The 15,793-nt window shown below is 38.1% G+C and overlaps 1 protein-coding gene across 1 annotated transcript in view; it reads left to right on the top strand.

Annotated features, from left to right (window-relative positions):
• The first annotated feature begins 14,965 nt into the window (after window positions 1-14,965).
• LOC124287403 (visual system homeobox 2-like) overlaps window positions 14,966-15,793 on the top strand; it is a 28,755-nt gene continuing 27,927 nt past the window's right edge. The window contains exon 1 of the mRNA XM_046723937.1: window positions 14,966-15,785. Within this exon, the coding sequence (XP_046579893.1) occupies window positions 15,377-15,785 (409 nt within the window). The 5' untranslated portion in view covers window positions 14,966-15,376. The remainder of the gene's footprint in view (window positions 15,786-15,793) is intronic.

Genomic DNA, 15,793 nt, shown 5'->3' with positions numbered 1-15,793 from the left:
TATGCTTGTCATAAATATAACGAAAAGAAGCATTTCCATATTCATAAGATACCTCTGCTAAAAGCAGTGCAGATTGTACAATTCCCACTATCATGACTATGTACTTATGAACCACTTTCAGATAGTCATGAAACCAGATCAGCGACTCTGCACGACAGTCGGTCACTAATACATACATTGTCGATTTTGATGGAGAGTGGATATTTTTGCCGATCTTGCAATAATATGTATTCAATATATATTTTAATTTTCTTCATCAATTTATAGAACCAGCCCTGTTTGAATCCTTACAATGTATACTAGTATATACTGGATAATCAGGGGTGACTAAGATGGAGATATGACACACTGGTTGGTCGAGGATGTGTCCGAACTGACCAGATATTAACCTATGTCAGGTGATCAATACACCATGATATAAACATCATAACAATGGTCCCAAACACCACAGCAGCACCTTCTAGTTGACTGGAAGACGTCGGTCTCCACTGAAGGCTCTATGGGTACAGCTCCAATGGCGTCCACAGGTCACAATGTTCTCTATCCCCTCACACCTGCAGCTATATTAAACAAACACCCTTATGTCCCACGAAACGATTTTAAACAGTCTTTCAGGTCCCTTTGGGCGTACATTTTACAGAGGAAAAGCCAAAAATTAAATGGCTTAGTAATCTTCTGACTTTTGACGCAGAGGTACGGTAAATTCCTTGTACTGGTCTTAAACTGCAAGCGATATGCACAGTAAGCATTTCCATGGCTAGCTTGGTGCAAGATTTCTATTTCTGTGTTTCTCGTCTCCCGACCGACAGCAGTTTGGCCGCCTACTCAAAATAATATTCATATTATTTCCGCCGACTCGAACTTGGGACCAACTGACTGCTCATGCAATTGCTTCGTTTCTTTGTTTTTGCTCGAAGAAGGTTGTAGGTAGAGGACAAGTGAAAATTCACAAGAATGCTAAGCTCTTGATATTAGGTCTTCTTTCTTTACACTTCGTTTATTAATACACTATCATATATCAAAAAATAAAGAAACCCTTTAATGACCGAGTTATTTATCAGTGTGACAGTAACATCTGATTGAATCTATTTTGATGTTCTCTGTTATCTTCGCTTGCAGTGTAGTCCGTGCTATGGATTGAAAATCTGCATATTTGACAAGTAATGTTGCTGTATAGATTTTATTAAATCCTGAATACGAAAAAACCCAACAAACAAAACAATAAACCCAAACAACCCCAGAATATATACTCAAGTAGGGGAGTCTGAACTTTCAATTTGTATAGGAAGTATAAACGTTAACAAACTTTTTAAAGACAAACATCTTATGAACGCACCAGCATCTCTCTTTATAAGAACCCCTAAATACAACCCATGTGATGCACATGCACAACGCTGTAGCCCCACACACGTGCATGGGGTGTCATTCTTGATTTTGACGGTTTCAAGAAGGTCGCTAATCACTGTAGACCATTAATTTTGGCAGTCATCTTGCACAGTTGTTAGTGTTTGGTTCTAGCGGGTTTTTGTTTTTAAAATGAAAATCGTACACATGCAAATTCGAATTCCATATCATACACCGATCATCTTTCAAGAGTGATTACTGTACAAAAAACTATGGTCATAAGGAAGGGCAAGTGGTGATGCACTCTCAAAAGATTCATTATTATCATAGCAACATTGAGTGACTCAGATATATCTCCAAATATTTTTCAATCGAAAATTAAAAATGAAGTCCCCTACTGTTTAAAAGAGTGTATGTATTAGTTTTTAAGAGGTCATTTGTTCTTTTCCAGATGCAGATTTCCCATAGCCACTCATAAAGAGGTAAATTATACCAGAATCAAAGTTACAGATGTTTTTGTCTTTTTTCTGATATAGATGTGAACAGAACAAGATTTTTTAATTCTGTTTTCTTTTTAAATTTCGAAGCGACCGACCGACCGAATGGTAGATCATGGTAGCTACGTGAAACACATAAACATACTGCTCTAAGCCATAGAGGATGCGTGTTGGAGAAAGCACATTTCACAAAGAGATTTTCTTCACACGTGGCTGTTGGACGTAGTTCATGACCTAGTTCCATTGAGTGAATGTGGTTTTACACCTCTTTTAGCAATATTCATGCGATATGATGGCGGAGGACACCAGAAATGTGCTTCACACATGGACATCGGCCTGACAGGCGAACCACTACGCTACAAATTATCAACCCAAACATTCTGTTGGGCTTAAACGGCAAAACGGCAAAAGAGCTGTAAAAATAATATGGATGGATGACCACGTCTGACAGTTAATAGCATAAAGACTAAAGGTTAGGTTCCAAGTAGATAAGTATGTTTTTTGTATACGGAAGTTGGTAATCTATGTGTCCCTTGTCTAGAGCAATGGTACACAACAGGGTCTCCTTTCACAAAGCAACCTTTCCTAAGGTTAACCATAACTCCCATGTTTTAACATTGCAAGGAGGCCTTGATCTGCATGATCTACAAAGCCTAAATCTGCGTCGTTTGGGTATGCATTAACCTAAAATGTTGGTCGAAAAATGAAGGTTTTTGCATAAGAGTAAATATGCTTTTACGCCGCTTTTAGCAACATTCCAGTGAATAATAAATGGGCTTTACGGATTATACCCATATGGGGAATCAAACTCGGACATTCGGCGCGACGCGAGACGTATAGCTTAACCACTACCCCTGTCACACCAGAACTGGTTATTGAAATAGAAAATACATCAGTAGTGATTGCTGATTGCTGTATTTGTTGGTCTGAAGATTAAAAACAAAAGTAGACACAATACCTGAACGTTGGCACCAAATGCACACCACCCACACCAAAACCCTAACCCACACGAACACAACATCAACCCTAAAAAAAACACATCCTCAAACGCACACCAGCAGCACACAACCCCCTCCCCCGCCCCCAGCACACACACGCAGCTAATACACACACGCACGCACACACGCACACACCAATGCGAGTACTAACACCAACACCAATTTCATCTCCAATCCAAATAGTGTTAGCATGTCACACGCGGGCGGTTTACTCCCAAAACCAGCCTATGAATGAGAGCTTCAGAGCATTATTCCCTGTCTTTCAAATTATAGTGGAATCTAACTAATGGCGCCATGAAAGTTGGTAGATTCAGTCAGACGCACTTGTTTTGCCATCATCATAAAACATGTGACAACTTACATAATATTATTTCACGAATCCAGAAACCCCTATCCCAAAACACCTCACATATTACCGTAAGAATACCCACGTAAATTCAAATAGAATCATGATCAGATTTTTCAACAGTGGCTGTAATACGGAACATTGATGATATAACAAATGAGAATATTGTTCAGACAATTGATAAAAACCGGAAAGGTCTCTGCGGATTCAAGCTACTATAAGAAGAGATTCCGCTGACAGTCCAACTTGAACACTGATTCGGCGATTGAAATTGGAACCTTAATTCGGGAGATGAAGCTATTTAGTAGATGAAAAACTGGACTCCGTGACTGTTGACGTTAAACTTGATATTACACCCTGTCACGTCAATGTCAGTTGCAAGGAAATAGTCCTCTGTAACTATGTGACTTGTTCCTTCAAGCAAAAAGAACCCCCTCTCTTCAAAGTTATTAGACCCCGAAGGTACTCAGCACGTACAAGGTGGTTGTGTGTGAAGTTTCACGGCGCGGGTAATATGCCACTGTGGCAAAGACGATGTCACTCTTGTGTCTCGGGTTGCAGTTACTGCTGTTGAACTGTGCTTAAAGAAATTATTTTTTTCTGTCAATTAGTTATTTCAGGCGTTGAAGAGCAAACTGTAAACTCAGATTAATTATAGAAGGAAGGTGCAGATCCACGACGCTCTGCACACTCAAATCAAATTTCTATCGCAGTGGTAACACCGGGTGTTTGTGAAACAGGTGGGTCTGAGGTAACACAATTCCACTGAGACTTCATGACGAGCGATATGCTGCAAGCTCCAGCCTGCTGGGTTTCTTCATGTCAAAACGTTCTATCAAAAGAGATTGTTCAAGTTATTTTGAAAAGTTTTATTGTTTGAAAATTCAGGGCATTCCTAAATTTAACAGATTAGTGACAGTAATGATTTCTGATACAATTTCCAACTGAACTTGTATAATATGTATCATATTTGGGGTAATTGATTCGCCTTTGCATGTGTTTGGTGGGGTATGAAAAGAACACTTGCTATTTGAAAGAATGTTACTAAACAAATGCTTATTATATACTCACATACATGCCTCTATCAGAGGTTTCATATGATTATGTAACGGGTGTATCAGTTGCAACACCAGTCGTGGTGGGAACAGGTACCCAAAACTAACGTCAGTGGTCATGTGTCAAGATTTGAAAAGGTCCACCGTAGTGTACTAGTTGTGTGTTTCCTAGACCGTAGAGAAACAGCTAGAAAAAGTTCTACTCTAGTCTAGACTGACTGACTGAGTTTAGTTTTACGCCGCTTCTAGCAATATTCCAGCAATATCACGGCGGGGGACACCAAGAAATGGGCTTCACACATTGTATCCATGAGCCAACGCTTTAACCACTAGACTACCTCACCGCCCCCTCTAGTCTAGAAGGGTTTGAATCAGTTGCTGAACGATAGCCAGAAACGAATTAGTGCAAACAGTACTATGAAAGATATGCGTTATGGTAACACTGACTTGCTGCTATTTGGCTATTTAGATTTCTCTAATCGGGTCAACGAAAATATAAAGAATATGAAAAAGACAGGAAAGATAATCAAATTATTTCTGTTATATATTGTATGATTTGAAAATTCAGATATTTGTAAATCTGTGGGCGAAGGCGTGTAAGTTGTGATGACTTGAGCCCAATCGTATGCATGTAAAACATATATGTCAACTGAAACTATTGTTGTTCCTTTTTATTTTTGCTATATAAACCAAGAGGTGTTTCTGCTATGATCCGTCACGACAATTGCACACAAATGTTAAAAACCACCAAAGTAATTGCTAACAGAATACTCGTTAAACGAATAAAGCCTTTTTCTGTATAACTTCAGTTTGTACTGTCTAGCAAAAAAACTATATTTCCCACACGCTGAAAGAGTTAAAGTCCTTAGATGGACATTGTATAGTTTCCCCTTTAGTTAATGCAGTTGTGTCCCTATTAGCATGTCTTGGCTACAGAAGGGGCTGACTGATGTTTACTCATCACGCGAACCTGCGATGCTCTCTTGCCTCATCAGTCAGGTCTCTGGTCGTGTGTAATACAATAATGTCTCATCTACGTTTACTAGATCACGCTATACTAAAACTAAGAAGAAACGCAACGTCTGTGTGCTGTGCTGAAATATCGCCTTTGCTTTTATTGCGTTTTTGTAAGGTAAAAGTGACGTTCCACTGGCCAAGGCTGGAACCATCTTACCACCTTAATATTTGTACATGTATATCTTTATACCAGAGGAATGTCAGATTCCAGAGGATATGTTTGACCTTTGTTGGGGGGTCCGGATTAACGAGGTGCTGTCGTATGTAGAACGCTCGTACAGTTGTCAGATTCTTGTCTCAAATTTGAACATAGTTTGTGATTTCTTCTCAATACCATTGAGAATTTACCGAAACGACCGTTGACAATATAAACTACTAAGCTCACTTGTACGTAAAACCATGGACGCCGTCATACACATTGACGTTCAAACATGACTTCTTATCATCGAGGATTCGAAAGGCAAGTACCATGTACAGAGTCGCGTAATCTACGATTTACATTTAAATGCTCAAAATAATTGTAATTGGCATTTTTAGAAAAGACGTGGAAAAGATGACACATTCCCATCAATCGGCAATCTCTGCTGGTGATTGAAAGCAGCGGGGGAACCGACTGGGTGACTTTGTTCATTGTCTATCCCCGCTGCTTGGTCGCCGTATCTGACATACGTATCATACAAACACCGATCATACATTTACGACGTCATAAGATGTTTTCTGTTTTAATGATTTGAACAAACCAAACCCTCTGGTTGTCACACATCCTTCACCGAAACCCGCTGGTATGGTTTACACGAAGACCAATGAAGTTGGTCCACAAGGTAAAGGTCAACTGAATTTGGTCACACGCACGCATCGTGGTTGTCCAGACAGAGTGGCCTTGCTTATGATCAATTTTCAGCAGATCGTGATGTCTGAAGTTTCTGAATTACATTCTATAGGTTTCTATTTGTCAACGCAGACTTGACACCTCTCTCCACGTCTTGTATTACATTAGTCATTTTGACCACTGCCGCTGTCACGTCTATGATTACAATGAGGCGCCAGGTGTAATTATTACCGTGTCTACACCACGCGATTCCTCTATTCTGTGATCCTGTGGGTTACACGCCAAGTGTCCACTACAACTCCAGTTTAACTATTTTAAGAAATTCATCTGTTCATTATACGTTTACCATAAGCTCATGAAAAATTACACAAGTTAATAATACTTTATACGGGAGCTTAGAAGCATATTTAGATGACTTTGGACTGTAAACGAGAACCAGTAGGTGGGTTAGTGGTGGTGTTTAAAATGTGACGCAAATCATAAGACGATGACAAAAATACAATGAGGAGGGGATACGTTTTCTTCTTCTTCGCGAACAGCACTGTTTGGGTGGGGGATCAGTATCGTCATATAGTCAGCTTCAGCCCAAAGCTGTGGCGATCAAGGGGATGAAACTGTAAGACCTTTATGGCAGTCATATATGTACATATGTACAAAATCAATGCATACATGCATGAAAACACTTACTGTTTCAGTGATGACACCAGGTGTTAGGTAAGACATGTCCTACCGGCAGCATCCACCGCGAGTAGATGTTCATGTTGCACTAGCTATCCGCGGGAAGGGCAGTCGAACACTATGATGATGCCATGGATCAACAAATATACTTTTTAAAACTTTCTTAGTCCACAGTAAAAAAATACTTTCATCTAAACAAGAGTTCGTCATTATCGCACCATTGATTCGATCATGTGAATAGAAAAATAGAAAGAAATATCATTGCCAGTGGAATACAGATATTCACTTTTTATGTCACATCATCTCAGAGTTTGTCGCCTCATATGATCGCCTCTTACGATAAGCATGTGTTACTGAAGATGGGTTCTAACCCGGATCTTCACGGGTCGAAGTTCATGTCGCATGCAGGGTTTGAAGCCGCATGTCCTGATTTGAAAACTTGGCTCCGGGTGGTATCACAGAGCGGGGTGATGTAGTAAATATGTTTAAGTATATGTATAATCCTTTAAGAGTACTACCCTGTATTGTAGATACTACCCTGTAAAATGAATACTATTCTGCATTATAGATACAGCCCTGTAATATGAACACAACCCTGTAATGTGAATACTACCCTATAATATAAATACAGCGCTATAATATAAATACTACCCTATAATATAAATACAGCCCTATAATATAAATACAGCCCTATAGTATAAATACAGCCCTATAATATAAATACTACCCTATAATATAAATACTACCCTATGATATGAATACAGAACTATAATATAAATACAACCCTATAATATAAATACAGCCACATAACATAATACAGTACTACCCTATAATATAAATACAGCCCTATAATATAAATACTACCCTATAATATAAATACAGCCCTATAATATAAATACAGCCCTATAGTATAAATACAGCCCTATAATATAAATACTACCCTATAATATAAATACTACCCTATGATATGAATACAGAACTATAATATAAATACAGCCCTATAATATAAATACAGCCCTCTAATATAAATACTACCCTATGATATGAATACATAACTATAATATAAATACAACCCTATAATATAAATACAGCCCTCTAATATAAATACTACCCTATTATATAAATACAGCCCTATAACATAAATACTACCCTATAATATAAACACAGCCCTATAATATGAATACTACCCTATAATATAAATACTACCCTATACTATAAATACAGCCCTCTAATATCAATACTACCCTATAATATAAATACTACCCTATGATATGAATACAGCCCTATAATATAAATACAGCCCTATAATATAAATACAGTCCTATAATATGAATACAGCCCTATAATATAAATACAGCCCTATACTATGAATACTACCCTATAATATGAATACCGTCCTGTAATATGTGTACTACATTGTATCCTGTAAAATAATTACTACTCTGCATTATAGATACAACTCTGTAATATGAATACTACCCAGTAATATGAATACTACCCTGTGATATGAATACTACCATTTAATATGAATACTACCATGTAATATGAATATCACCTTATATAATGAATATCACCTTATAAAATGAATACAACCCTGTAATATGAAACTATTCTGTAATATGAATATTGCTGCAATATCAATACAGCCCAATAATATGAATAGCACCCTATAATATGAATACTACCTTGTAATATGAATACTACCCTGTCATATGAATACTACCACGTACTATGAATACTACCATGTAATATGAATACTACCCTCTAATATGAATACTACCCTGTGATATGAATACTACCCTGTAATGCGAATACTACCCTGTAATATGAATACTACCCTGTCATATGAATACTACCCTGTCATATGAATACTACTCTGCAATATGAATACTACACTGTAATATGAATACTACCCTGTGATATGAATACTACCATGTAATATGAATACTACTCTGTAATATTAATACTACCCTGTAATATGAATACTACCCTGTGATATGAATACTATTCTGTAATATGAATATTGCTGTATATGAATACAGCCCTATAATATGAATACTACCCTGTAATATGAATACTACCCTGTGATATGAATACTACCATGTAATATGAAGACTACCATGTAATATGAATACTGTCCCGTAATATCTGTACTATCCTGTAAAATGAATACTACCAAGTAATATGAATATCACCCCTTTATGTGAATACTATCCTATAATATGAATACTACCATGTAATATGAATACTATCATGTAATATGAATACTACCATGTAATATGAATACTACTACTACCCTGTAATATGAATACTGTCCTGTAATATATGTACTATCCTGTAAAATGAATACTACCAAGTAATATGAATATCACCCTGTTATGTGAATACTCTCCTGTAATATGAATACTACCATGTAATATGAATACTGTCCTGTAATATCTGTACTATCCTGTAAAATGAATACTACTCTGCATTATAGATACAACCCTGTAATATGAATACTAACCTGTAATATCAATACTACCCTGTTATGTGAATACTATCCTGTAATATGAATACTACCAAGTAATATGAATACTACCCTTTTATGTGAATACTGTCATCTAATATAAATACTACCATGTAATATGAATGCTCCCCTGTAATATGAATACTATCCTGTAATATGAATACTACCATGTAATATGAATACTAGAAACTACCCTGTAATATGAATACTAGTACTACCCTGTAATATTAATACTGTCCTGTAACATATGTACTATCCTGTAATTTGAATACTTTCCTGTAATATGAATACTACCCTGTAATATGAATACTGTCCTGAAATATCTGTACTATCCTGTAATATGAATACTACCATGTAATATGAATACTACCCTGTAATATGAGTACTACCATGTAATATGAATACTACTATGTAATATGAATACTACCCTGTAATATGAATACTAGTACTACCCTGTAATATGAATACTGCCCTGTAATACCTGTACTATCCTGTAATATGAATACTACACTGTAATATGAATACTACCATGTACTATGAATACTACCATGTAATATGAATACTACCCTGTAATATGAATACTGCCCTGTAATACTTGTACTATCCTGTAATATGAATACTACACTGTAATATGAATACTACCATGTACTATGAATACTACCAAGTAATATGAATACTACCCTGTTATTTGAATACTATCCTGTAATTTGAATACTACCATGCAATATGAATACTACCCTGTTATGTGAATAGTATCATGCAATATGAATACTACCAAGTAATATGAATATCACCTTATAAAATGAATAAAACCCTACATTATGAATACTGCCCTGTAATATGAATATCACCTTATAATAGCAATATTACCCTGTAATATGAATACTACCAAGTAATATGAATATCACCTTATAAAATGAATAGAACCCTATAATATGAATACTACTCTGTAATATGAATACTACCAAGTAATATGAATACTACCCTGTAATATGAATATTACCCTGTAATATGAATACTACCAAGTAATATGAATACAACCCTATAATATGAATACTACTCTGTAATATGAATACTACCTTGTAATAATAATACTGTCCTGTAATAGCAATACTGTCCAGTAATACGAATACCACCTTGGTACATGAATACCATTCTGTAATAAGAATACCACCCTGTAATATGAATATAAACCTTATACAATGCGATACTATGTCGAGGTCTGGTGACATGTAACTGGTTAAAAATCTTGACTGACAAAGAACTTTACAGCCATGTTTGATGACAGCTAAACAATGAAACAAACAGGACATTGGCACTAGAGTTTTGTTGTGGATATTAGGTTTGTATTTTAAGTTTAGCCTGTTTCACCCTTATGGGTGTTTGATAACGGCTGGGGTCAAACAGTTTGTTCAAGTATAGATCTGTATTGTCCTACTGTCCAGGAAATGGCAACAAGAATGTGACCAAGCCACAGTTTCTGCTGTCTCATTGTCACATAGTTTACCATAATTTGTCCACACATTTATCGTTTTAGGATTCAGCCTGGTCCAGGACTCGTCTCGGGTGTCACAGAATGTCTCATGACAAGTCCCATGACAATACCATGACTGCATTTCAGTCACCCACCATCACCCACGTGGGCGATTGATTCGGCTTTTCTCCTCTCGCCGTGGACCTCTCAGACCAATTAATTCACTCTGGTGACCAAGATCCTCTTGTTCTACAAGGTGATTTCAGCCCGGATGTCGTATTTTGAAACCTTGTCATGTATATATTACTCAAAAGAAGCTAGAGAACACCGACTCTGTCCTATTACTCCAGGACTGTCATGCCACCACAGAATAATTATAGTAATATCTAAGATGGTGTTTGCCTATTTATTGTGTATAGTTATTTTCTCTCAAATTATTATTCTGCCAACTGTGTTAAACTAGACCAATATTTAACAATTTAACAGCCATGTATCACTTGCTATTTTATGGTGGACATGTGGAAGATATTTCGATATCAGACTCATCACTGACACAAAGAATGTAAAATGCAAATCCCTATTTCTTTGTACAGATATATTCTTGTATAATAAAGTCGGAATCAGATTTTGACACTTACATTTGCAGAATATCTTGGGTATCCTCAGTAGTTGAATATTACCTTGCAACCATCACAATAAAATTATTAGCTGAATAACGTCTTTGTGAATAAAAGTCACTAAACTATGAGAAATCATGGCACGGTTCCGACTATGTTATAAACATGTGTCAATGAATCACAATAAGATATTCACGATACCAGGTGAACACATCTTGCACAACCGGTGGCACCGATCACAAACACACGCAAAGACAAGTCTTGCTTTCGCCTCAAAAATATATTGTACACGTCACAACTGGGGAAGGAACATTTCAATTACCACCACATACGATACAACGTACATAGATATAACCCCCATTCAAACACATGTATATACAGAACTATGTAGAAGATAAGAGGCAGACTCCTGTGCAAAACACAATAATCATAACAGAATCATCACTACGGTAATCGGGTAAAACAACTATATCGATAACAGTCCTTCTGCAAATCACAGCTGACGCCCTGTCAAAATTCAACATAAATTGCTTTTTAAATAAAACTAACCAATGAGGAGAAACCAAAGCTGAAGGGGTTGCGTTTTGTGGACGTTGGATCTAATTCCATGAAGTTGATGCCAGAAGAACCGAAGGCTTACTGAAATAGTAAAATTAAACGATCAATATACCCACGGCTTACAGCCATTTCAGCATGCGTGAGTATTTTTATGGAATCACCTCTGTGTCAAAATAGCAACATAAATGATATTAAGTTTCGCCTTCTCAACTCAATCACAAGAAAATCAGTCAATTGGTTATGCACCCAAGTTTGGACAGAGGGCTGATGGCAAATCTGTATCTAACGTGCTTGGCTTGTGTTGTAGCTTAATAAGCCACTCGTCATAGAGCGTTAATTATATCATCTCGCAGACTATAGTCACACAAAGCGCTTTGATAAGCTTCACAATCGCAGGGTCAACAATCCCAGCCTTTGACAAGAGTTCAGCAATCTTGATTAAAAAGTCGCCGCACATGAGAACGAATCCTTTTAAGTCTTCTACTCGGGCTGAAAGTTTCTCTGCCGAGTCCACGGGACATTGAAATCAATTACATTGGCCAGCAATTGAAGGAAAAAAATGTTCCGAATCAATTGCCAAGGAATCCGAAAAAGTATATCTCCGTGATTGGGTAAACAATGGCGACCATCTCGTAGCGCCGAAACTACATTAGACCCATTGGACTTGCACGCGAGGGCCTTTCGTGTTGCTCGAAGGTAATGTTCCTTCGTTATTATAGGGTCTTCCTGGAAAATGAAATTCGATTTTAATATCTGCGAAATCGTGTAAAATGAAGTGAATGGGATTTAGATTAGGATTTCCTTGTTTACAATTCGTCAAATTGCCACCGCTTATTTAATTATAGGTAATTCTGGCGCCTTCGTTTGCGCATTAAGGCTTCAGGAGCTGGGTTAACCGGCTACTTCAGTCGGCTGCATTCTCTAGTGATGACTTGGCAGCAACTTAACCCTCGGGGTCAATGGAGGCAGGAATTATGGCGGTGGAGGTCACCTACCAACTTGTGCCCTGGTTCATGAACTTCTCTGAACTTTTTGTCATTAAAAGAAACTTGAAATCATATGACAAGAGGTCTGTTTGTTTGAGCCTTACTTTGAAAGAAAAGTGTTAAAGAAGGTGACATACCTCCTCTGTCATTAAAGAATTGCTCCAGCCATCGGATGCACAAAGCGTTCTTAGCGGTATGAACAAGTACCGTACTTGTGCAATTGATTGTGTTATGTGTAGGAGAAAGTATGACTTTGAATGTTCAACCGATGCTGACGTTATAGAACCTAGTTGAAACCTTGGTTTAACAATTGTGACGCCATTATGCAATCTGGATATGAAACGCATGTGGGGATTGAGCAACGATCTGTCAATAGAAGCCCTGGCTGTGGGGTTTTTTCACATTGTACAAAGCATGGCTGTGTCGAACCAGAAATGTGACTTCTGACATACATACAAACATATATGCTGCATATCCCACGTCAGTCAAAGCTGCAAACTTACTCACAGTAGGTCCAGGTTTGTTTGTTGATAAAACGCCGCGCTATTTGACAAACCAGTGATTGTCATCACAAGCAACGACCTACACAACTGGGATACGATGACACGCATAAACCGAATCAGCGAGCCTAACCATCCGATACACTTAGTTGCCTCTTACGAAACCTAAAGGCATAGGATACTGAAGATTGAAGACGGGATTGATCTATCCAGTATAGTGTGTATTTATTTAAATCGGTTTTGCGACACCCGGTGTCATTGTTGTTTTTGTTTTTGTTTATATGACATTTAACGACTTACTCAGCAATAGTCTCACCATGACGACAGCCTGTAAACAGGCATTAATAGCTGTTATGAACAACTGCGGGATACGATGATATGCAATCAATAATGTGACCGAGCTTGACCACCCGGTACATTCAGTCACCCCTAGTGACAAGCATATGTTACTGGGGGCAAACTCGAACCGGAATCATAAGTTTACGCGGTATTGGAATGCCTTTATGAATTTATCTTTGTTCTATACGATGTCTCTCCTATGTCACAGGTACATTGTGGATATACAATTCCTACTTTAATTTGCATAAACATTCTCTTAAGACCCTGAATATGTTTGTTTCAGGGCCACAATGACGCGCTTTGTGCTGGAGTGTGTCCAGGATCCCCCCCTCCCTCCCTAAACCCAACTCACTCCACCCCACCCTGATCCAGTATTATGGTTGGGTGGGCCAGGTGTATCAGTACATGGAGGTTCGGGGTTAGGGTAACATTAATACACTGATTTGGGCTGACTTGACGTTATCAGAGAGACTGTTTGTGTTCATTCCGCAAAAACATTAAAGTAATGTATTCCATTTTCAGCAAAAGCCCATAAATTGCTATTAAGCTTTCTAAACAGGCTATTATTGTAGTGAAGTTCGTTATAAATCAACGTACATATTCATTAACAAAAGATTGAGACGTCCATGATTGCAAACAACCACAATTAAACATTGTTTTTATATCAATGTGAATACTGTCAAATACACTAGTAAGGTCGTCAACAGTCTCAGTCACTACAAAACCGCTGTGAAATTGGAGTGAAATGAATCCGTCATAATTCAAATCCAATATACGTTAATATTTCTGCACTTCAAACAGTGTGTCAGTACCATATTCCAAACTCTCTTCAAAGTATGATAGTCATTTGGAAGTATCCACGACTCTCTAACTCCTTTACTCTCAAGACATTTCTGTACATCGCCATCTGCGGTTAGTTTTGACATTCTGAAATAATTATAACATTTCACAAGATTACCCGATATATTCTTCGTTAATTGATGCGTTGTGTTCAGCACACAAAGCTACGATTTAATAGCTCTCATCTTTAATATCTTCTTTGCTGACGGCGTATAACTTGCATTCTGTTAGACTGGTTGTCTCTCTCAAACGGCATCACAGCGGCTCCTGGCTAGTTAGTTCATACCATTACATCCTGATTGGGCAGAAACACTTCATCAATATCCTACAATTACGGCCACGCCGTCTAAGCCAGTTTTACTGCTATCAATCATACCCTGGCCAATTCCAACACATCTTGTTTTATTGGCGATACCTTGATAATCGCATACGCCTAATATTTGCCTGATTTGAGAAGAGATAAGGGGAAGCTGTGGCACTAGTTCTCTCAGCTACTTAATCATCAATATTGAAGAATCGTTGAGCCGAGAAATTTAACCAATGGCTGTATTGAAAGGGTTCCGACAATTGGCGATTACATTGAATGACACAGTGTTCAATATTCGCGATCAGGAGGGGCGGATACTTCTGCCGTTTTATCTGTCCAGAGTCGTTCTTGTTTTCACACTGTGGGATAAAATATGTGGCTCTGCTCCGTCTGAGTGAGTTGTGTTTCGCGTGTGACGGACAATCGCGGTGTCGTCTGCTCGAGCGGATGCCGTCTGTTCCTTGACGTTGATAGACCAGACGATGAAGTGCGGAGCCCATCAAACTCTGATGACCAGTCTGCACGAGCACGGACCTTTGGACAACAGGACTTTTGCCTCTGTATCCACTTCAGCTTCTTTTTTCATGGAACCCAGAAAGAAGACTGCTTTTTCTATCCGTGATTTGTTGGGTCTGAGACAAAACCAGGACCGAACACCGAATTCCGGGTCTCCCAACGAGCTGAGCCTAACGCACAAGTCAAGCCACCTACCCGACCCCCGGGCGTCTCTGTTCTCCTTGGGGGCACCCCCATCACGACAGGCCCATCACGGGGGCTATCCCTACCCACCATGGGGCTCTCCCCTCATTGACTCTCTGACCACTTCTGGACAAACTATCCTCAACTTTAACATTTTCCAGGCTGCGAATAACAGAGAGTATGGTAAAACAGGTAAGTAG

Source organism: Haliotis rubra, unplaced genomic scaffold (assembly GCF_003918875.1).
Source record: "Haliotis rubra isolate DU_JTF1 unplaced genomic scaffold, ASM391887v1 Scf40, whole genome shotgun sequence".
Taxonomy (NCBI): Eukaryota; Metazoa; Mollusca; class Gastropoda; order Lepetellida; family Haliotidae; genus Haliotis; species Haliotis rubra.
The sequence above is the reverse complement of the archived record's forward strand: the minus strand, read 5'-3'. Positions and strand labels throughout refer to the sequence as shown.